At 41.1% G+C, this 20,913-nt stretch overlaps 2 protein-coding genes across 2 annotated transcripts; both read left to right on the forward strand.

The window, feature by feature from the left end:
- Positions 1 to 260: 260 nt before the first annotated feature.
- On the forward strand, positions 261 to 12,659 carry erbb3b (erb-b2 receptor tyrosine kinase 3b). Its single transcript, XM_054608555.1, has 28 exons — positions 261 to 339; positions 2,262 to 2,416; positions 2,500 to 2,686; positions 3,541 to 3,666; positions 3,754 to 3,816; positions 4,012 to 4,130; positions 4,922 to 5,063; positions 5,203 to 5,316; positions 5,403 to 5,520; positions 5,607 to 5,680; positions 6,096 to 6,186; positions 6,601 to 6,803; positions 6,968 to 7,100; positions 7,205 to 7,298; positions 7,882 to 8,039; positions 8,135 to 8,191; positions 8,726 to 8,867; positions 8,965 to 9,084; positions 9,229 to 9,327; positions 9,477 to 9,662; positions 9,757 to 9,912; positions 10,023 to 10,098; positions 10,194 to 10,340; positions 10,419 to 10,516; positions 10,605 to 10,781; positions 10,886 to 10,957; positions 11,240 to 11,531; positions 11,717 to 12,659. Exons 1-28 carry the CDS (start codon positions 261 to 263, stop codon positions 12,631 to 12,633), a joined length of 4,395 nt encoding a protein of 1,464 aa, XP_054464530.1. The 3' UTR covers positions 12,634 to 12,659.
- A 1,295-nt stretch (positions 12,660 to 13,954) lies between these two features.
- pa2g4b (proliferation-associated 2G4, b) lies at positions 13,955 to 20,305 on the forward strand. Its single transcript, XM_054609127.1, has 13 exons — positions 13,955 to 14,178; positions 16,149 to 16,277; positions 16,360 to 16,465; positions 16,589 to 16,658; positions 16,833 to 16,925; positions 17,015 to 17,078; positions 17,190 to 17,268; positions 17,354 to 17,432; positions 17,518 to 17,651; positions 17,749 to 17,843; positions 18,879 to 19,006; positions 19,181 to 19,234; positions 19,329 to 20,305. Exons 1-13 carry the CDS (start codon positions 14,091 to 14,093, stop codon positions 19,386 to 19,388), a joined length of 1,179 nt encoding a protein of 392 aa, XP_054465102.1. The 5' UTR covers positions 13,955 to 14,090; the 3' UTR covers positions 19,389 to 20,305.
- Positions 20,306 to 20,913: the final 608 nt, after the last annotated feature.

The raw sequence follows: 20,913 nt of genomic DNA on the forward strand, positions 1-20,913 counted from the left end.
GCGTCAACATTAACTGCCACTTGTTCGTTGTTGTTGATTTGCAATTGGCGCGATTTGTCTTTTCTTATCACTCATGTTTAGTGCGAAGTATTATAGAAGGAGCTGCATTTCTCCTTCATTTTGACTATTTTTTTCTCTCTTCTCTTCAGAGACAGAGCGGGGGACCTGATTTTTTTTTTCTATCATATCATTGGCTCCTCGGAGTAATACCCAAGCCTGTGTGATATGATCATATCTCACTGAATAGATTCGACATCAACATGATCCAGTGGGGAGTCATATTACTGAGTGTGACATTATCATGGAGGCTACAAACAGCATCATCCCAAACCCATGAAGGTAGGGGAATTCATAATATCTGTTTTAATTTATGTTATTTTATCAGTTGATTATTATTATTATCATTTTTGTTATTTAAATTTCCCTGCTTGAATTCACCTGTAATAAGTTACTCCTTAGCATTTGCCTGGCTTGAATTGTCAAAGTTTCTAGCATGGTATACAACTATATTTTGGTGGAATAGAATAGAATAGAATAGAATAGAGTAAATAACGTGGACGCCATCTGGACTTGTCACAGGTTAAGGGGGCTACAGTTTATAAACTATAAACCCTCATCCTTAAATTCCTTTGTCTCAAATCACACAATATGTGCTCTCCTCCCTGAGAGCTTTTTTACAGTTGTTACTGGGCTACAGTCAAGGCCCTTAATGCAGCAATACATCACTTTATATTCTGCTAGTGATGGCTGGCAGCAACATTAATGCCCTGGTGGAGACAAAATAGCTTGCATGGCAATGACCCCAGTTGTAAAAATCTTCTGAGAACAATTGGACCCGTTCATGTTGATGTGTGCAATCTGCAGATGATTCTTGGATGAAAATCACCCTTTTTCTTTTCAAAACAAGATTTAGCTGAGTTTTGTGCATGTTTTGTGCATGCATGAGTTTTAATTGTTGTATTTTTTTTAAGAGACCCATGAAGAAATGAGTAAGCGGTCGCAGATATGGGATACGCTACAGTCACCTGCCAACGTTCAGTTTTCCATAAAAACCCCACCCGACACCTAAATTGTTGTTTATGGAGGTGATCAGCTTAATTTTAGTGTTGCTGCTAGATTTAGCTTTTTACATCTGTTCCCATTAAAGACAGGAAATGCGAGTTGTGTTGACAGCTGCAGGTGTTTTGTCTTTGCACATAAACAGCCAGCTCCACAGTTTTTGTTGGTCAGTACGAGATAGTGTGCATTTCTCCTTACGTTCATGATATTTCCCTTCCCTCCGCCAGAAAGTCCTAGTCACACAAGGCCCATTGTCTGTTGGTATGATCTCAGCAACGCAGACCCCTCAGACACACACATACATACGCACATGCACACACATAGAAGCACTGTCTGTCGCTGCATCACTCTTCGGTCACTGGGACACACTGTCCACATTTATAGTTTTGTCACAATGAGGAACTTTGTCTGAGAAAAGCCCCTCTGCCTTCACTCGATCAGCCCCAGGCCTGGACTGCTCCATGTACGAGGGCTACAGCAGGCCTGTTTTTACTGTGCTTCACATCAAACTCTCCAGACTACACAGCAGCACACACAGTATCAGGAACACCAAGCCTATAAATATTGCACAAACAATAAAACCCTCGGACTCAAAATAGTCACCCTTTGTTTACCTTCACAGGACCATAGTAGTGTTTTCGCATATTTTAGCTCCTTTGGTTTTGCCAATAATTATCAGCTGTGTTTTATGTTTTGTGTTATTTGTTTTCAAACATTCCAAGCTGCCATTTGTTTCCATTCATTTCTGTATAGTCAGCAGACAGCAACTCATAAAACTTGCTTGAATTGTGAAATACATCACAGACTGTATTAATGATTGCCCAAATCACATAATAGCTGGACTGTAATGCAGCGCATTATGTTGTTATGATACAGACTTGATGTTCACTGTGGTGGATTAAACAACTCAAAAAAGTTTCTAGAGTCTTCTAATTTATCTTCAAGCGTTACAGAAATGAATATAAACCAGACAGCAAAATACTTAAGTTTTATTATTTAAATGTGATGTTAAGTGCATGTGATCCTGCAACGCATCCAGCCTGGATGTGTGTAAACTCAGCATACAAAAAACACTGACACGGACTAAACCATATAGCAAGTGAAGTGATACATTGACCCAAGGTTCTCTTCACAAGTCACTATATCACCCTTTAAACTAGGCAGAGTAATATTTGTCTCTCTTCTCTGTGTGTGTTTGTCAGTGGTGTGTCCTGGTACGCAGAACGGACTGAGCTCCACAGGTTCTCAGGAGATTCAGTACAACCTAATAAAGGACCGGTATGATGGCTGTGAGATTGTCATGGGAAACCTGGAGATCACTCAGATTGAGAGTTGCTGGGACTTCTCCTTCCTCAAGGTAACCCCCCTTCTCTCTGCCTTGTCTTTTAACTGATCTCCATGTACAAGGTTTAGAAGTGTGCTCCTCTTCTTTCCCTCCAGGCAATCCGCGAGGTGACTGGCTATGTCCTCATTGCCATGAACCACTTCCAGGAGATTCCTCTGGGGCAACTACGGGTCATCAGAGGAAACAGCCTTTATGAGAGACGCTTTGCTCTCTCGGTCTTCTTCAACTACCCCAAGGTCGGATCCAACGGCCTGCGGCAGCTGGGCCTCGCAAATCTGACAGGTAGAGATGGTTAATCGAGAAAACACAAGCATGGACAAAAGATGTCTTATATGCAAGGTGTGAAATGTGCTTTTCTAAGAGTTGAGGCTAAAACAAAAATGCAGGTTGTGCTGTGCTGTTCTTCAATGTAACCTTCTTTAAGTTTTGTCCAAAGAAACGAAGATGTTGACATATCTTAAAGCTGACTTCTTAGGTGGTATGAAAACAATGTATGGCAAGGAGTGCAGGGACTGAGTTTTGGTCTCCCCTCTTTACTTTTTCCAAATCCTTGACATCCTGGTATAGCCCTTTATCTAAGATCTTTCTAAGAGGCCTTTTTCATAGAAGATATTCAGACTCGTCTAGCAGGAAAAGCACAGGTGTTACTAATAACTTTAAGGATGGCTCTGTTCTAATCAAGTGTCCCAGTAAGCCAGGACAGTGTGACCTTGAGCCAGCATGCACCATACCGACAACAAAACGAATGTCAGAAAGAAGTTTTCATGACAAAGCTTTTGTAAAAAGAGATGCCAACAATTTCCCCATACGTTATGGGCACAATAGCCCACTGCTCCTAAAATACTTTGAATGGGTTAAATGCAGATATCAAATCTGTACCTGTATGCATGTGACGATTCTGTGTGAGTCTGTACCTTACAATGATGTGATATGAATCCTAATTAATAAAGTATTCATGGGGTCATGTAGTTTTAGGTACTCTATCGCCTGTACGTCTTCCCTTGTACCCACTGGTGTACTTCTTTTATATTTAACCCAGTATGTAAATAGTATTTTAATTTGTAATTTGCTGGCTGCAATCTAAAGTGTTGCTGTAACGTCTGCTAAAGGACATCCTGTCTGCGCTCTCTTCACAGAGATTCTGGAGGGAGGAGTGCAGATTATCAACAACAAGTACCTGAGTTATGGCCCCTGGATCTTCTGGCGAGATATCATCAGGGACAATAGTGCTCCAATTGACATCCAGTACAATGGAGAGAGAGGTTGGTGTTGGGTTAGTCCTATTTCAAATACCCCCAAATGATCTCTTAATTATCTCTCTTATAACTGCCTCTTTTTCCTTTTGTCAGGCCCATGCCACAAATCTTGTGGAGATTACTGCTGGGGGCCAAATGAGGACCAATGTCAGATCTGTGAGTGCCCAATTGTTCTGTTTCGCAGATTTTCTCTCTGTATTTTCTCTCTCTCCTCCTCTTCCTCCTCCTCCTTCTTTCTCCTCACTGACTGTCTCTCTTCATAGACAGAAATGCATAGAGACAGAGCAAAAGACACACACACATATGCACATTGGTGACCTCTGCTCAACCCGTTTCTCCTGTGTGTCACAGTGACTAAGACGGTGTGCGCTCCACAGTGTAATGGTCGCTGTTTTGGGACCAGCCCCAGGGACTGCTGTCACATAGAATGTGCAGCGGGATGTAAAGGCCCTCTGGATGTGGATTGTTTTGTAAGTACTCCATCTTTGATGAATAGAAAACAAAGGCAGTCTTTGCAAACATTACACCATAGGTTTTTCATTCTTCAGTAGCAAAGCAAGCTAAAAATAAATATGTTTTACAACTGTTTTGCTGCCTTTATGTAAAAAAAAAACTTGGTTCAATTGTAACATACAGACTTGAAAGTCAAAGGTTTTAAGGACTTTGCACGCTCTTTTGATTCAATTCCCATCTTCCAATTAATAACTTTTAGCATGCTTACAACTACAATGCTCACATGCTGACGATAAGCAGCTATAATGTCAACCATGTTCCCTATCTTACTTTAGCATGTTAGCATATGCTTACTAGCACTAAACACAATGTACATCTGAGGCTGATGGGAATATCATGAATGACAAATTCAAAATATAATTAGATGAAAAGTCAGAGATCATTCAGGGATAATTTCAGTTAGTACAATAGCTCCATCCAATAGTTATTGAGACATTTCATTCAAAGCCAGAAATGTCAACCTGTTGATGGAGTTAGAGCAAGATTTAATATCTATCCATACAATAGTTGTGGTGATATTTCAGTTTGGACCAGTTGAGGGACTGACAGACTTATAAAGTCTTGTATGGTGTTATGTTATTGTATGTTATGGAAAGCAGTTCAAAATTCATATTTATATTATTTTTTTTATAATTTGAGGGAACCATGGTTATACTTGCAGATGATTTCTTTACTTAGTTACCCATCATTTGGGATATACTTGTATGTTTGCTCAAATGTGTGTGTGTATGTGCATGTGTTTGTGTAGGCATGTCGTCATTTCAACGACTCTGGAGCCTGTGTGCCCCAGTGTCCCCAGACTTTGATTTATAACAAGCAGACGTTTCAAATGGAGACCAACCCTAATGCCAAATATCAGTACGGATCCATCTGTGTCTCCCAGTGTCCCAGTGAGTGGCTTGCGTTTGTTTGTGTGCTTGTATCCTCAACAAATGTTTGTGCAATGTGGAAAATACATTAACTAGCCTTCCTGATATGTGATATGTGATATGTGTCATAGTGTTCTTTTTTTTGTCTTGCTACTTTTAGCACATTTCGTGGTGGATGGTAGCTCCTGTGTGAGCGTTTGTCCACCAGACAAGATGGAGGTGGAGAGAGACAGCCAGAAGCAGTGTGAGCTCTGCAGTGGACTCTGCCCAAAAGGTTGCCACTAAATAATAAACTTTCCACTTCTAAAATTGAGTACAGTTGTCATCAAAGCTGATGATGGTGCTTGGTCTTTCCTGTAGTGTGTGAAGGCACTGGCGCTGAGCATAGACAGACGGTGGACTCCAGCAACATCGACAGCTTCATCAACTGCACCAAGATCCAGGGCAGCCTTGACTTCCTGGTCACTGGGATTCTTGGGTAAATTGTCTGCCCTGGATGAAGGATCATTGCGTACAGGGGTGTAGAGTCAGCTTGTTCATATTGTGGGTTTTTATTCTTCATAGAGATGACTTTAAAAACATCCCGCCCCTGGATGCCAAAAAGCTGGAAGTGTTTCGCACCGTCAGAGAAATAACAGGTTTGTATAAACTTTGTTGCTTCTTATAATCGATCACAATTCTTGGTTAAGGTTATGCAAGTTATAGCAGACTTAACTTGTAATTGCAAATAATACTTTACATTTTTTTCAAAGCACACTGGTAGGTTTTCAATTCAAACCCTAGTGACAATAGTTTGAATACATTTTTAGTATATTGTGATTATTTGTCTATGCAGCTCAGCATTCTTGCCAAAGTTACATTCAGTGACTTGGTTATAAAGCTGTTTTAAAATAAATACAATCAAGAGTAATAAGTCTTGGATACATGACAGAAGAGTGTGTTGCTGTTCACCTATCACCTATCATCATTGAATATGCAATTAATGGCCTTAAAAAAATCTAAATACCTTTGCAGTCTTTATGTTTTCATGTTATCACTGTGTTTGATTGTCAGATATCCTAAACATCCAGTCGTGGCCCAAAGAACTGAATGATCTGTCTGTATTTTCGAGTCTTACAACCATTCAAGGGAGGTCTCTCTACAAGTAAGGCTTGTTTAAACACACTGATGTGCATGTTTGTTAATGTGTGAGTTGGAGCCCAGAGGATATTGATGTAAATCAGTTTAAGACAATTAATTAACCAGATAAAACAAATATATCAACAAGATCTTATTATATATGGAGATAGTACATATTTAAACAGTATTTAAGCTGTTAAAATGTAATCTTACTGACATTAAACATGCTGAATATTGCTGTATTACACGTTAAGTGTGTTGTATAACCATGTGTCATTGCTACTCTCTCTCTCTCTACGCTCCCCTCACTGCTCTAAGCTGCCCATGAATATATAAATACATATATTTACATAAATATTTCTCCAGCTTACTTAAATGTTTTTATTTCTTTGTTTCTTCTTGTCTGTGTCCCCTCTGCCCTCCAACCTTTCACCCAAAGGCGTTTTTCTCTGATGGTGATGCATATCCACACTCTTACCTCACTGGGCCTGCGCTCTCTCCGGGAGATCAGTGATGGCAGTGTGTACATCAGTCAGAATGCCGACCTCTGTTACCACCACACGGTAAACTGGTTGAAGTTGTTCAGGGGCGGCAGAATTCAAATCAACATCTTCAATAGCAACAGGCCGCTGGAGGAGTGTGGTGAGACAAGACAGAAAGAACCTATCTATAATCCAAATTAAACATGTTATCGTTTGTTATTCTTTGAGCTGAACAAACTATCCTATACACATCACAAAAAATAATTCCACATACATTATCTTCACCAGTTTCCTGATCATTTCCTCACATTGTTGTGTGTGCAGTTGCAGAGGGCCATGTGTGTGACCAGCTGTGTTCAGACTCAGGTTGCTGGGGCCCGGGGCCCGACCAGTGTCTCTCCTGTAGGAACTACAGCCGCGACGGCACATGTGTGGGCAGCTGTAATTTCCACACTGGGTCAGTAGATACTTGTGTGTGTTGATATTCTTACTGGTGTTGTTTGTGTGTTAAAAGTATTGATTTTATCTGACCATATATTTATTTTAATATTGTATCCCCAGAGCTCCAAGGGAATTTGCAGGACCTGATGGCGAGTGTGTTGCCTGTCATCAAGAGTGCAAGCCTCAGACTGGGACCACCAGCTGTACTGCACCGGTAATCACTGTGTTTCATAGCACACTGTGGCCAAACGTCTTTGTATGAATTTGGACTTGCATTTGGCTATTAATAGCAAAACACTCCTAAAATACCTCCTAGTACACTGGATTTTTTTTTTTTCATATTTTTTTTTATAGTTTTACTCTGTCTTCCAATCTCTTAACCCCAAAACCTTCATAGATTAATGTTAATACTGTCTAGACATGAGTTAATATTTCCCCTGCATTAGAAGAAAATAGCAATGATCACTAACTAAATTACTGAAAGAAATTTGATCTGTGTCTCTCACACAACTTTGTTCCTTTGATGATCTTGTGACACCTTCTGTCTAATTTAAAACTTAACAAAACATCTCAACAAAAAGCTAAAAAAAAAAGCTCTTTTCCATTAAGAAATTTGTATCGACTCTCTGCCACTTCCTGCCCGTTATATTTCAAATCATATGTAGTAACTAATGGTCTAAATCATTTATTCTGTGTCTCTGTTCATTGCAGGTTTCAATGCCTCACCAGAGAGTTATACATAATTATGGTGTGTCTCTTCTCTCATATGTGTCTTCCTCCGTCCCTTTCATTGTAAGGGTGCAAACAAGTGTATTGCATGCGCCAACCTTCGAGACGGTCCTTACTGCATGTCCTCTTGTCCCACTGGGGTAAATGATGGACAGAGAGGACTGATCTTCAAATACCCCAACAGGGAAGGTCACTGTGAACCATGTCACCTTAACTGCACACAGGGGTGAGACTCGATCCAAATTATGTGTGTGTATTTTCATGTGTCCATCCGTGGATGTGTAACAATTATCAAATCAATGATGTGTTCATCCGTTACAGATGCTCAGGCCCAGGATTAAATGATTGTTTAGAGGCCGCTAGACTTGCAGTTAGCAGGTGAGTGTTTCCCCCTGCTGGTGAATATAAAACCCTACACTGCAATGTGTGTGATCCATCCACAACTCAATACACATGACACAGGGTTAGTGTTGCAAATTGACCAATTGAGACACCAATTAACTTCACAAACTACCCACTTGAACCTCTCTTTTTCTTTTGAGAAATTACATTTAGTCAGACCTGCATAAAGAAAACTAGACATATAAGTATCATACAAAATAAAAAACAAAGATGTATTTCAGATCATATTAGGAAAATTACCCTTTTTGCGTCTGTCCCGTCTTCCGTCTTCCCTGCTCAACAGAGCAGAGTTAACACTCAATATCTGCAGTTATGTGCTTCATTACCAATAGTTCTTCATACAGTAACAATATTTGTTAAATCGACACTTTAACAAATAGCAAGGATTTGACAAATAAACTGTTACCCCGGTTGGACTTTTTTAGTTTCACTTAATGTTTCTGAGATTGTGAATCTGACATTTTCACCTTAAATCCCCACATTAGCATATCTCTCTGCTTCCCTCTGCAGTGGTCAGATCACAGGCATAGCTTTAGGTGTACCGGCTGGCTTGATATTATGCCTGGTGTTGTTTTTCCTGGGCGTGCTGTACCGCAGAGGCTTGGCCATCCGCCGCAAGAGAGCCATGAGGCGGTACCTGGAGAGCGGAGAGGTGAGACTTTAGAGACCATCCAACCTCATGAGCTGCATTTGACTGCTACATGCATTTGTTTTTGGAGAGAAAAAAATAATCTGGGATTTCTTGGCAGAGCTTTGAGCCACTTGGTCCCGGAGAGAAAGGCACCAAGGTTCATGCCCGCATCCTGAGGCCTTCAGAGCTGAAAAAAATCAAAGCTCTTGGCTTGGGAGTTTTTGGCACAGTGCACAAGGTATTTATGAACCTTATTGTCTTCGTGCACATCCACTGATAATCCACTGAATTATGTGCCATTAGAATTTTAGAAGACTGATACACATTTCACAGATTCATGTAAACTGATTTGAATGCTGCTGTGCATTTATTTGTGTTTAAGGGTGTTTGGACTCCGGAGAGAGAGACTGTGAAGATCCCTGTGGCCATTAAAACCATTCAGGATAGCTCAGGCCGACAGACCTTCACTGAGATCACTGATGTGAGAATCAGAGCTTCTTACGCTCCTGAAAGAAGTTATAGCATTACAGAAATAGCAATTAATGTCACATATGTAAATACATTTCATACAAAATGCAATGTATCATAACAGTGTCAGAAAAGTAAGCAGTGTTTTTGCTCTCTGTGTAGCATATGCTGTCCATGGGCAGCCTGGACCATCCCTACATCGTTAGGCTGCTGGGCATCTGTCCAGGTCCCAGTCTGCAACTGGTGACCCAGCTTAGTTCACAGGGCTCCTTACTGGAGCACATCAGGCATCACAAGAACAGCCTGGACCCCCAGCGCCTGCTCAACTGGTGTGTGCAGATTGCGAAAGTAAGTCCCACATGAGCTACAGACTTTTTCTGACTAACCACATGTTTTTAAATATATATATAGGGTATATACTGTATGTATGTTTGTGTCTCAGGGTATGTACTATCTGGAGGAGCACTGCATGGTCCATAGGAACCTGGCTGCCCGTAACATCCTACTAAAGAACGACTACCAGGTCCAGATTTCTGACTACGGTGTCGCAGACCTCCTTTATCCCGATGACAAGAAATACGTCTACACTGACACCAAGGTTATTATGACTCATTCAATAAGTCAAAGTTCAGAAGTTTTAACTGTCTCCTCCAGTGATGGAAACACACCGATCTGTATGTCATGTCTGCAATTTGTCTCTTAATCCAGACACCAATAAAATGGATGTCACTGGAAAGCATCCTGTTTCGAAGATACACCCATCAAAGTGACGTTTGGAGTTATGGTGAGTGCGTCATGTTATCCAGCACTAATAAAATAAACGTTCCTCTTGAAAGCTGTCAGGCAGCATTCAAATGCGGCGTCTCTCTTCCCGGACAGGGGTGACAGTGTGGGAGATGATGTCATTCGGGGCAGAGCCGTATGCATCTGTGCAGCCGCAGGAGGTGCCGAGTCTGCTGGAGAAGGGCGAACGACTGTCACAGCCCCACATCTGTACCATAGACGTCTACATGGTCATGGTTAAATGTGAGTATGATGAAACATCACAACTAGTATGCACAAACACAAAGATATTATCTGACATGTTTTACTTTATCTCTTTAGGCTGGATGATTGATGAAAATATAAGGCCGACCTTCAAAGAGCTGGCCAGTGACTTTACTCGCATGGCAAGAGACCCACCCAGATATCTTGTCATCAAGGTGAGGCTATCATCGTCATTTATTCTAAAGCTAAGTCCACTGGCTGTTCACTTAGACTTTAACACTATGCTTCTATGTATTTCTGTAGTCGGAGGGGGGAGAAGCCACCTCAGTCGAGATCCATCGAAGAGAATCAGAGCGAGGGCTTCTGCAGGCAGATTTGGAAGACCAACACGAGGAAGGACTGGAGGATGGTTTTACTACTCCTCCTCTCCAACACTCTCCATCTTGGAGTCTGTCTCGTTCACGGATTAATTCTTACAGGGTAATGAGATACATCTTAGATTTTAGACTCTTTTTGGACTATTGTGAGTAGATCAGAGGCAAAGAAAACGGGCACATAACACTTTTTTCTTCCCTGGTTTGTAGAGTGGTTCCTCTCAGGCTGGACCCATTGGATACCTGCCAATGAACCCCAGCCCTGTGGACAGTATCCGCCAGGTGATGAAGACTCACAAAATCCCACACATGCATGCAAACAAACACATTACCACCCTGTAATTGCACAGGTGATTATGTTTAGCTGTAACTCTGAACAGCCTCTCTTTTTTACTGCTACACTTTTCTAATAGCCATATTAAAACCAATATTATGACCGGGCAGTGCCAGTGGGTCATTAGCACATTATAATGTGTCATTCTGGTCCCACTGGTCTCGTTCAAACATTGGATGTATTTCTACGAGCCGCTGCATCAGTTAACGTCTCCGTTTTCTCTGTCACAGCTGTGGCTTCAGAGGTCTCGACTGAGCTCGGTGCGGACGCTGCCCGAGAGGTCAGAGTTGAGGGGGAGTGGCAGAGAGGCAGAGCTGCATGAGGAGGGTTCACGGACTGGGAGTCTCCACAGGGCCAGGTTTGGCTCTGAGAGGGGTACTCCTCGTATTTCCATTAGCCGGCAAAGGAAGCTCTCATCAGCATCAAGTCCATCCTCGTATAAAGTGTGGACTGCAGAGGAAGAGGAGGAGGTGGACCACTATGGCTATGTCCTGGCTGGGTCACCTGTTACTCCACAGAGAGGTAAACTACCAGCACTTTGATGGGGGCATGCTGATTTATCTTATTATGTACTTGACTGTTTTGGGCATGCTGATTTATCTTATTATGTACTTGACTGTTATGGAAATGATAGTGTAAACAATACATAATCATGGCTTTCCCCTCCCTGATCTTCTTCCTTCTACACATTCTGTCTTGGCCCACAGTCTGCGGCGTGTCTCATTCTGGGCGAAGAAACTCAAGACTCAAGAATAATCTGTCTCTTGTGGTGATAAATCCCTCCCAGGAGTATGAAATCATGAGCAAAAAGTCTGGTGCTCCTCTTTGCTCGAACAGCGGCGCCTTATCACAGGCAGATGCCACCACAGTGGCGGTTTGTTGTAAAACCTCACCCTCACCCTCACCAACCCTCATGGCTCGTTTATCTGTAGAGGACACAGCCCATGTAGAAACTCTAACACCAATAACAGCTGTAAGGATTAAGCAAGAAGATGAGGATTGTGAAGGAGGCGTTGCAGAGCAAAGAGACTCCACAGAGAAACATCAGCTCACTGGAGACTCTGATAGTGGGATCAGAGCTGTGGACGACCAAGGAGAGGCAGCTGAAGGGGTAGGCAGGTATGAATACATGGATATCAGGCGATCCAACTCTATCGAGGGAGAGGATCCAGCCGGGGAGAGATGTGGGAGGCAAACATCCTCAAAGAGTGCAACAAAAATAGAGGAAACAGACCAAATAATGGAGGTGTTGAAAAAAGAGCTTGAAGAGAAAGAGGAAAAGAACCACAACATAAATAAACAACCTGCACTTCAGGGGAATATGAGCGGCATAGTCATGCCTAGGCCAGATGTGCTCACAGCAGGGGGTGAAGCGGTGGAGGAGTACGAGGAGATGACCAGATTTGGAGTGTTGCCCAGTGGGTGGGAGCAGCCAGACTACCAGAACCTCCCATTGAAGGGGAGGGCTGCTTCTGAGGAGATGGGCGGTGACAGGTGTGCAGGGATTGGGGGATACATCAAGGTGTTGGCTGGCATGGGGGAGCCTGGCAACAACACATCATTTGACAACCCAGACTACTGGCACAGCAGACTGTTCCTCAAGCCAGATGCTGTTCGCACCTAATAATGTGAACTGGGACCGAGACATAGTACCGGTTATGTTAGTACTTGTCATAAATGTGGGTTGTGGTTGTTTTAAAGTTTTACAGCTTTTATTCTTTGAGCCATCCAATAAACTTTGTAAAATGAAAGAGATCCTAAAAAAGACATCCAATCTATAATTTCTTTGTTACATGACAGTACGGTGAGGTGACCATGTTCCATGACAGTGGCACAGTCTTTTTGTACAATTTATTATAATGTGAAGTATTTTATGAATGAATAAAATTTGAATATTTTGCAAATATCAAATCACCTGTGTCATTGATTTTTTTTTTATCAGGGTTCCAATTGATATATATTAAGTTTATTTTCTCACCTATAGTATGAACTATAGACTGTGTATGGTATGAACAGCCGAAAATGAGATGGAGGCATATGAGCCAAACAAACCATACGAAGAGATAAAAAGGGTGACGCACTCGCGCGCGATTTGGTCAGAGGCTGATCAAAGATGATGAGAGAAGTGAAAGATTAACTTCCGCATGTTTCCGTTTTCGTTCAAATTCAGTTTTGTCATGCGCAAATGGCTTTAACACAACTTGTTTTGTATTAGTTAGAATAAGATAAAATAAGATAATCCTTTATTAGTCCCGCAGCGGGGAAATTTACAGGATTACAGCAGCATAGAGGATAGTGCAAACAAGAGACATAGTAAAAAAAAAACAAGATCAAAAATAAGTATTATAAATAAGCAAATGAGCAATATAAAACACAGTAAAAAACAGTAAAGAATCCACAGTAACTGAAATATATATATATATACAGAAACTATTATAACTATTGTATTGCACAGTGTATTAGTGTCATGTGGTCTACTGGGAGCAGAATGATTTAGCAAGCCCTTTTGAAATGTCCTGACATTATAGATGCACTAATACACGTATCACAACAAAGTAATATGAACTCTATGACTAGGTTGATTCGTAAATTAAATTGTATATCTATGTTTCCATCATTTTCAAATCTTTACCATTTGTATTATTTATACTTGGTCCTTACCAGCGTCTCTGCAACATCCGCTCACTGTCCTCTTTATTTAATCTGCCAGTTATGTTGGTTTCTGCAAGCCTCGCTGTGAATTGCTCCCCCACGAGCCTTACAGCTATATATCACTATCTTGTTGACTATGAGAACTCGTTCATGGTCTAATTTTAAAAGCAGATGATATGTTTTAAAAATATCAACCCTGCCTTTTCTGGATGTAATATTCAAAGCATGTAATAGTCAAAGCGCCGAGCCGGGCCGTGAACTATCTTGCTGTCAGAGCGTGTCTTTGGCAGCGGGCGGGCCCTGGAGCTCGTACTAGGCTGCCTCCTGAACGCGGGCGGGCCGATGCGGAGAGCAGCGTGGTCCATCCTGAGACTGACTGACACCCGCCGAGGAAAAAGTTACTCTTGAGTTCGCAGACACACTGCCAACATGTCTGGAGATGACGATACGCAGGAGCAGACCATCGCCGACGACTTGGTGGTCACCAAGTATAAGATGGGGGCCGAGATTGCAAATCGTAAGTGAAATGCAGCGTGCACCCGCCGTTTTAACTCCACGGTGCGTGAGGATGAGGACCCGTGCGAGGCTAGCTAACCCTGTCCGCTAGTCGCACCAGGGCAGCAGCTGTGCCATGTGCCGCAGCACCGCCAGCGGTAGATCGCACTAGAAAGCGGGACTTTGTGCAAAATAAACGACATGTAACGCTTGCTTTATGTGAAGGCCGACTTTTCTTCACATTAGCACATATTTTTGTTTGTCGACCCGTTGCTGTCACATTAGCCTGGTGAGCTAGCTAAGCGGCTATGTAACAGAGCTAGCTAGCTAGCTACCTCACCTAGCCTAAGCTAGCCGCGAATGCTAACGCAACAGATAACAATGACAAGTAGGAAACTGTGCGGCAGCGTGGAGTGGATCCAAACAGCCCCACGTAGTCCAGAAGCCTGTATTTAAATATACATGTGCAGCTTGTTCATGTTAAACAACTCAACTAGTGAAGTAAGATACTGAAGATCTGGTTCATTTAAAATAGTGTCATCAAAGTCATTTTACATAAGCAGAAGAAAGTTAAAACCCCAATACTTTATTTATTTCACTTTGAATACTGACACAATTACGAGCTCCATTCTAAGTCATCAACATTTAATTGTAAACTTTAAATGCTGTTAATATGTGTGGTTGAAGCAGATCTATAATGCAATATCGGTGTCTTATTTGTAAGGCCACATGCACACAGCCTCATGTCATGATTGGTAGTTATTTTAATGTCAATCCAATGCAAGTCCAAATAACTTAAAGGCGTCGAAAGTTATTTCAGAATGTCTTCATTCCAACACAAATATAGACAGTTTTAATAGAGTCCATTGCTAGGCAGCAGCTTGGATCCAAGTTTATTTTCTGTTGGCTACTAAATTTAAATAGTTACAACAGGAATTCCAAAACGGCCCATTTAGACTGTTTATGTTGTCAGATTTGAAAAGGTTTACAAGATATTCGATTTGGTAAATCCAGGGGAAGCATGCTAAGCACGCACACACTGTTTCAACAGTGCACACCTTCACACTCAGGTTACACTTACTCACACCTGTCAGCTGCCCGGTTTAACCACGGTCTTTATGTATGGCCATATTCCATCTGTCACTGTTGAGATTGAACAACTGACCTTCCTGCCACATCAGGTTTAAATTCACATTTATTTAAAAAAACTCGAAATTATCTGAAATAAACTAATTTCAGATATTGTATTAGTGGTGCTAGGAAATCAGTTTATTAGCTTCTTTATAAAAGTCTAGAAAAACATTCATATGGCTCAATATCAATTTTCAGTGTTTTTTCTTAATTCACAGTCCGTCCTTGGACATCTAGGTTTAGGAGATGACTGCATGCTCTAGGTGGCTCACATCAATGACACTGTGTCCTTGTAGATGTGTATTGTAGCTTATCACAGTCAACCGACTTATCTGAAGTTAAGACGTCTAATTTACCACAAGCATTATGCAGTTCCTTCTGCCAGGCAGTCTGTCAAATGTTTATCTTCTTCTTAACATAAAGGCTTAGTCACAATTAAATGAGTTGTTCACAGGTTATTATGCTGTCAATACTCACAATTCATTAACTGAGCCTTACACAGTGAGCAAGAGTCGTACTTTGTTTTAATGTTGGCTAAGCTATCCGTCCTATGTATCCACAAAAAAAAGTACATATTTTCTTACTGTGGAAACGATTACACGATTAATCAAATCAATGGACAGAAAATTAATTAATGTTATTTGACCTGGGGGAAGTCACCGTGCACATTTTGGCAAATCTAAAGCAAACTTTTTTCTGACACTTTATTGAACAAATGATTAATCGACAGACCCAGTTAATAATCAACAGACTCAATAATAATGAAAATAATTGTTTGTTGCACCCCAGCACCATAAACCCTGTGTTATTGACCTATCATTTTAACCATATCATGGCTAATTTTATCTCCTTGTCTTGCAGAGGCTCTGAAGACCGTGGTTGGGGCAGCTATGCCTGGAGTCTCAGTGCTCAGCCTGTGTGTAAAGGGAGATGCCTTCATCATGGCAGAAACTGGGAAAATCTTCAAGAAGGAAAAAGACATGAAGAAAGGTACGTCTCTTGTTGCGTTTCATCAGTCACCATCAACCGTCTCTGACTCAGCAGTCCCTCATTCACTCTCTTTCTTTTGCAGGTATTGCTTTTCCTACTTGTGTGTCAGTTAACAACTGCGTATGCCATCACTCCCCTCTGAAGAGTGATGCTGATGTCATGCTGAAGGACGGGGACCTTGTCAAAATGTAAGCTGCCGAATGTATACATGTCCATCCTCTGTACAATTATAGTATAATTTATATATTGAATTATAATTAATGTTTTATTTGCAGTTCATACTCAAGTTTTCCTTTTCTCTTTGTTCACAGTGACTTGGGTGTGCACGTTGATGGCTTCATCTCAAATGTGGCTCACAGCTTAGTTGTTGGAGTGACCAAGGTATGTCATCACTGTTGAATTATACCTGCACTGTAGCGCTCATTGGTTTATTCACAAGACCAATGTTTTGTAATGTAATTTACTTGATTACTGGTTGTCATACCATTACCAGCTAGTAATGCTTTGGTATTTCACATCTTGTAACTCTTTATCTTTCTTATTGTGTCACCTCAGGACAACCCGCTGACTGGACGGAAGGCTGACGTTATCAAAGCAGCTCACCTCTGTGCTGAGGCTGCTCTGCGTCTTGTCAAGCCAGGAAATCAGGTGAAACTCTCCCACCATGACTACTGAAACGACAATGGCATCACTGTACACACCTCATCTAATAAACCTCATTATGTCTCTTCCATCAGAACGCACAGGTCACAGAAGCCTGGAACAAGATTGCAAAGTCATTCAAGTGCTCTCCTATTGAAGGTGGGTGTTTGTGAACAATCAGCACCTTCAAGATTCACGGTAACAATGGCATAGGTTTGCTGAATTTCATTTGACATGCATTGACTTGGTTTATTCCCTCAATGTGTGCAGGCATGCTGTCCCATCAGCTCAAACAACATGTGATTGATGGTGAGAAAACTATCATCCAAAATCCAACGGACCAGCAAAAGTAAGTTAACTCAGCAAGTGCTTCCTGTCACTGACCCGATGAGTGTTTTAGCCAGCGCGTGATCATTTTCACTTTGTTTTTGTAGAAAGGACCATGAGAAGGCTGAGTTTGAGGTGCATGAAGTATATGCAGTGGATGTGCTAATCAGCACTGGAGAAGGAAAGGTGAGAGGAGCTTTTGGTACAAATTTGATTGTGCTACTTAAAATGTATTAAAGGCAAGGAGTTCTGACAATGTTTTGCAATTCAGGCGAAGGATGGCGGTCAGAGGACCACCGTTTACAAACGAGACCCCAACAAGGTGTACGGCTTAAAGATGAAGACATCTCGCACGTTCTTTAGTGAGATGGAGAGGCGTTTCGATACAATGCCTTTCACTCTGAGGTATTTAACTCTTTTTCTTATTTTTTTTTATTCTTAATATAATAATGTATTAAAGGTTTCACCATCTCATTTTTCTTTTCTCTGTTTGTGTCCTCAGAGCGTTTGAGGATGAAGGCAAGGCCAGGTTGGGTGTGGTTGAGTGTGCCAAACATGAGCTGCTGCAGCCGTTCAATGTGCTGCATGAGAAAGAGGGTGAGTCGAACAATGAGGGATGTAATTAAGGGCTTAATTGACCATGAGAAAAATCTTGTAGGTAGGAATGTGTAGAAAATGTAACTGTGCAGGTAGTACTGGTAAAAATGATTAGTTTTTAGGCCTAGGGGATTTACTCATCGCTAAGCCGTCTGCCTCTCCCAGCTTCTAATACACCATACAAGAAATGACATGGTTGTCAATCAACAAGAAAAGGCCTTGCAGGAACCCTGGCGAGCTTGACTTAACTTTCTGGCGTCGCTCCACTTGTTCCCTGCAGTGCTGCCACTCGACTACCTGGACCTTTTGTCTTGGTAACAACTGTACAGAGGTCGTTGTTGGTTTCAGTTGATTTAGGTTAACAAATGCACAACAAAGACTAGATCAAGACAAAACACTTGAGAGATGAGGGTTATCGTTCATTGTCGATCACAATTTGCACAAAAAATTGCGATAGCTTCAGCACGCCACTCTCCTCTACTCTGACTTTCTCCCCTCTTGTATGTTGCCCTCAGGCTGCTGATATTTGGTAAAAAGTTGCTGGGAAAACTGTCTCGTGGTATTATAAATTTGTAGGGTCTCTGATAGGCATTAAAACTCACCTCTGTATAGTTCCAATTGGACTTCTTTGCTGGTATATAATCATCTCTTTGGTACCTGTGGCAACATCACTACGGCAATGCAGACTTTGGATTTTTTGGTTTGTTTTATTTTATTTCCAGACGGAGCACCTCTTACAATTGCTTTAACCAAACGGTTAATTAATTTTAAAATGACGCCATGACAGGAAATTTTGGGAAAAAATATCCTGCGTTGCTGTCGGGTGCAGTGCTTTTTAAAGAGAAAATCAAATGTTGAAAAGAATTGACGTATGCCTCTACTATGCAATTCCAAGGGAAGTCTAAATTATTAGTTCCTACCATATTTGATTAGTTGACCAACAGCACTATAGTGTACACTGTGAAACGTTTGATTTCCACTTTGTATGACAAAGTGTAACTGTTTAATGCAACTTTCAACCTCATCCTTTTCCAGGTGAAGTTGTTGCCCAGTTTAAGTTCACCGTGTTGCTCATGGCCAATGGACCTCTGCGAATCACAAACAGCCTCTTTGAGCCAGAACTCTACAAGTCTGAGCATGAAGTGGAGGACCCAGAGCTGAAGGTAAAATGTGTTTGATGGATGGGGTATTGCAGGCGCTTCTTGAAAAGAGAGCTTTAGACTAATGGGGTCACTATTGCATTCTGTTAGTAGACTGGGCAAAGCCATTATGTGATGTATTGTAAGGTTATGAAAGTCATTTTTGCCAACTTTTTTTTTTTTTTTTTACATTCAAAGGCTTTGCTTCAAAGCTCAGCCAGCCGCAAGACTCAGAAGAAGAAGAAAAAGAAGGTGAGTAAGAGGGCAGTGTGTTTTAATTTTTTTAATAAACAGGAATATATGTTTCAAAAGATTCCTCTAATTTCAATTATTTCTGTTTTTAAAGGCTTCAAAGACTGTTGAGAGTGCAACCGGACAGGCAATGGAGACAGAAGCTGCAGAATAGAGTTCTCTGACAGACATCTGATGACCCAAAGAACAGACACCATGAATCCTTCTGTCCCAGCTGTCTGAGGCACTTGCGGGCATAGCCGCTGTGAATACCTCCGAATCTAACTGATGTCAGTCTGGGATGATGCTGCTCCTAAATTCTGTCACTCCACATATAAAACAAACACACACACACAAACACGTACATTTATAGTAATTCTCATTGCCCTTGAGACAGTCGTCTTCTCTTAACAGTGGACAACAGTTCTGCTACTAAAGCGGAAATTTTGTGCAAGGGTATAATACTCACTGGATCATATAACCATTTGTTTGACCTTGAGCCTTCGTCCCTTTCTCCACAGTAACTGTAGTGAAAGATATGGAAAATAAAATGAGTTTGACAGAGCGGCCAAGGATGATGAATGCACAATACTGTGTCAGCGTAATTGTGTGGCATTAAGATAACTTTTCTGAAAGTCCTAAACCTGAAGCCATGCCTTTTTGAAATGAGTTTTAACTTGTCATGGTCAGAAATGTGTAACACCTGTCTTGAAACCTGAAGTTACAAGCATGACATTGGTCATTATTACTGTTGAATTCAGCATAATTGCCGCATTTATACAGCTCTCGCTTAGCTCCGTCTGCTAGTGTACACTTCTAGGAATCTACTGTAGGATACACTCTAACAATTTCTAAAACTGACAATTAAGACCTAGTTGAGTAATTAAAATAGCAAAAAATAATAATTTCTCAGTTGTGGATGGCCTAATTCCTGCCAAGGGTTCAGCATTCAGTTTTCTGGTGCCACCATTGAGTCTGACAGTCTGTGTTTACTTAAGAATTCCATACCTGTTAGATATATGGATGCTTTTGTAAAACAAATCCCAGTTTCAGAGACTATTTTTGGAAACATTAAAAAGCAACCTGACATCATTTGTGTGTTTGTGTTTTTGAACTGTATATTCAATTGATTGTTCTGATGAATCTAAGCTTTTCATTGTGTTGGAGCCCAAATGAACAGTATTGAATCAGCCCTAGAAACTGCTACTCATGTGGTGGTGACAAACATACATTTTCAGGAGCAAGTAGCTGATCAATGTCCTCAACTTTCAACCTTTAAGCTTTGAATTTAAGATATAGAAGAAAATCTATTTCTTACATCAGCTGATGTGGGAGTCAACTGAGGGAATTTAGGGTTCAGTTAAATTAAACGAACACATAAAAAACATCTTATATTCAGCCAGAAAGACTCAATGTGTCCAAGTTTTGTAATCTTTCTACAATTTCATCCTCCACCCCAATAGAATTAGGGTCAAAGAAATGTAATTTGTGGTGCTCAAGGCACTGAAATCTAACTCAAAACTAAATCCAGACAAACAACAAATGGTTTATTTTCTTTAAGATTAGTCATATATGAGTCTAACTCTAAAATGTATAATTTACAAAGCAAAATCAGGAACTTGTGAGAAAACACCTGCCACCAACAGGTGGAACAGCCAGAGTTAACGAGATTTTTTAACAAATCTGATAAATATTGAAGA

Source organism: Anoplopoma fimbria, chromosome 12 (genome assembly GCF_027596085.1).
Source record: "Anoplopoma fimbria isolate UVic2021 breed Golden Eagle Sablefish chromosome 12, Afim_UVic_2022, whole genome shotgun sequence".
Classification (NCBI taxonomy): Eukaryota; Metazoa; Chordata; class Actinopteri; order Perciformes; family Anoplopomatidae; genus Anoplopoma; species Anoplopoma fimbria.

Coding starts and splice junctions, on each gene's coding strand:
- erbb3b (XM_054608555.1), top strand. CDS start 261: ATGATCCAGTGGGGAGTCATATTACTGAGTGTGACATTATCATGGAGG. Junction 9,328..9,476: donor CCTTCACTGAGATCACTGAT/GTGAGAATCAGA, acceptor CTCTCTGTGTAG/CATATGCTGTCCATGGGCAG. Junction 10,958..11,239: donor CTGTGGACAGTATCCGCCAG/GTGATGAAGACT, acceptor TCTCTGTCACAG/CTGTGGCTTCAGAGGTCTCG.
- pa2g4b (XM_054609127.1), top strand. CDS start 14,091: ATGTCTGGAGATGACGATACGCAGGAGCAGACCATCGCCGACGACTTG. Junction 17,079..17,189: donor CAAGTGCTCTCCTATTGAAG/GTGGGTGTTTGT, acceptor CAATGTGTGCAG/GCATGCTGTCCCATCAGCTC. Junction 17,433..17,517: donor TCAGCACTGGAGAAGGAAAG/GTGAGAGGAGCT, acceptor TTTGCAATTCAG/GCGAAGGATGGCGGTCAGAG.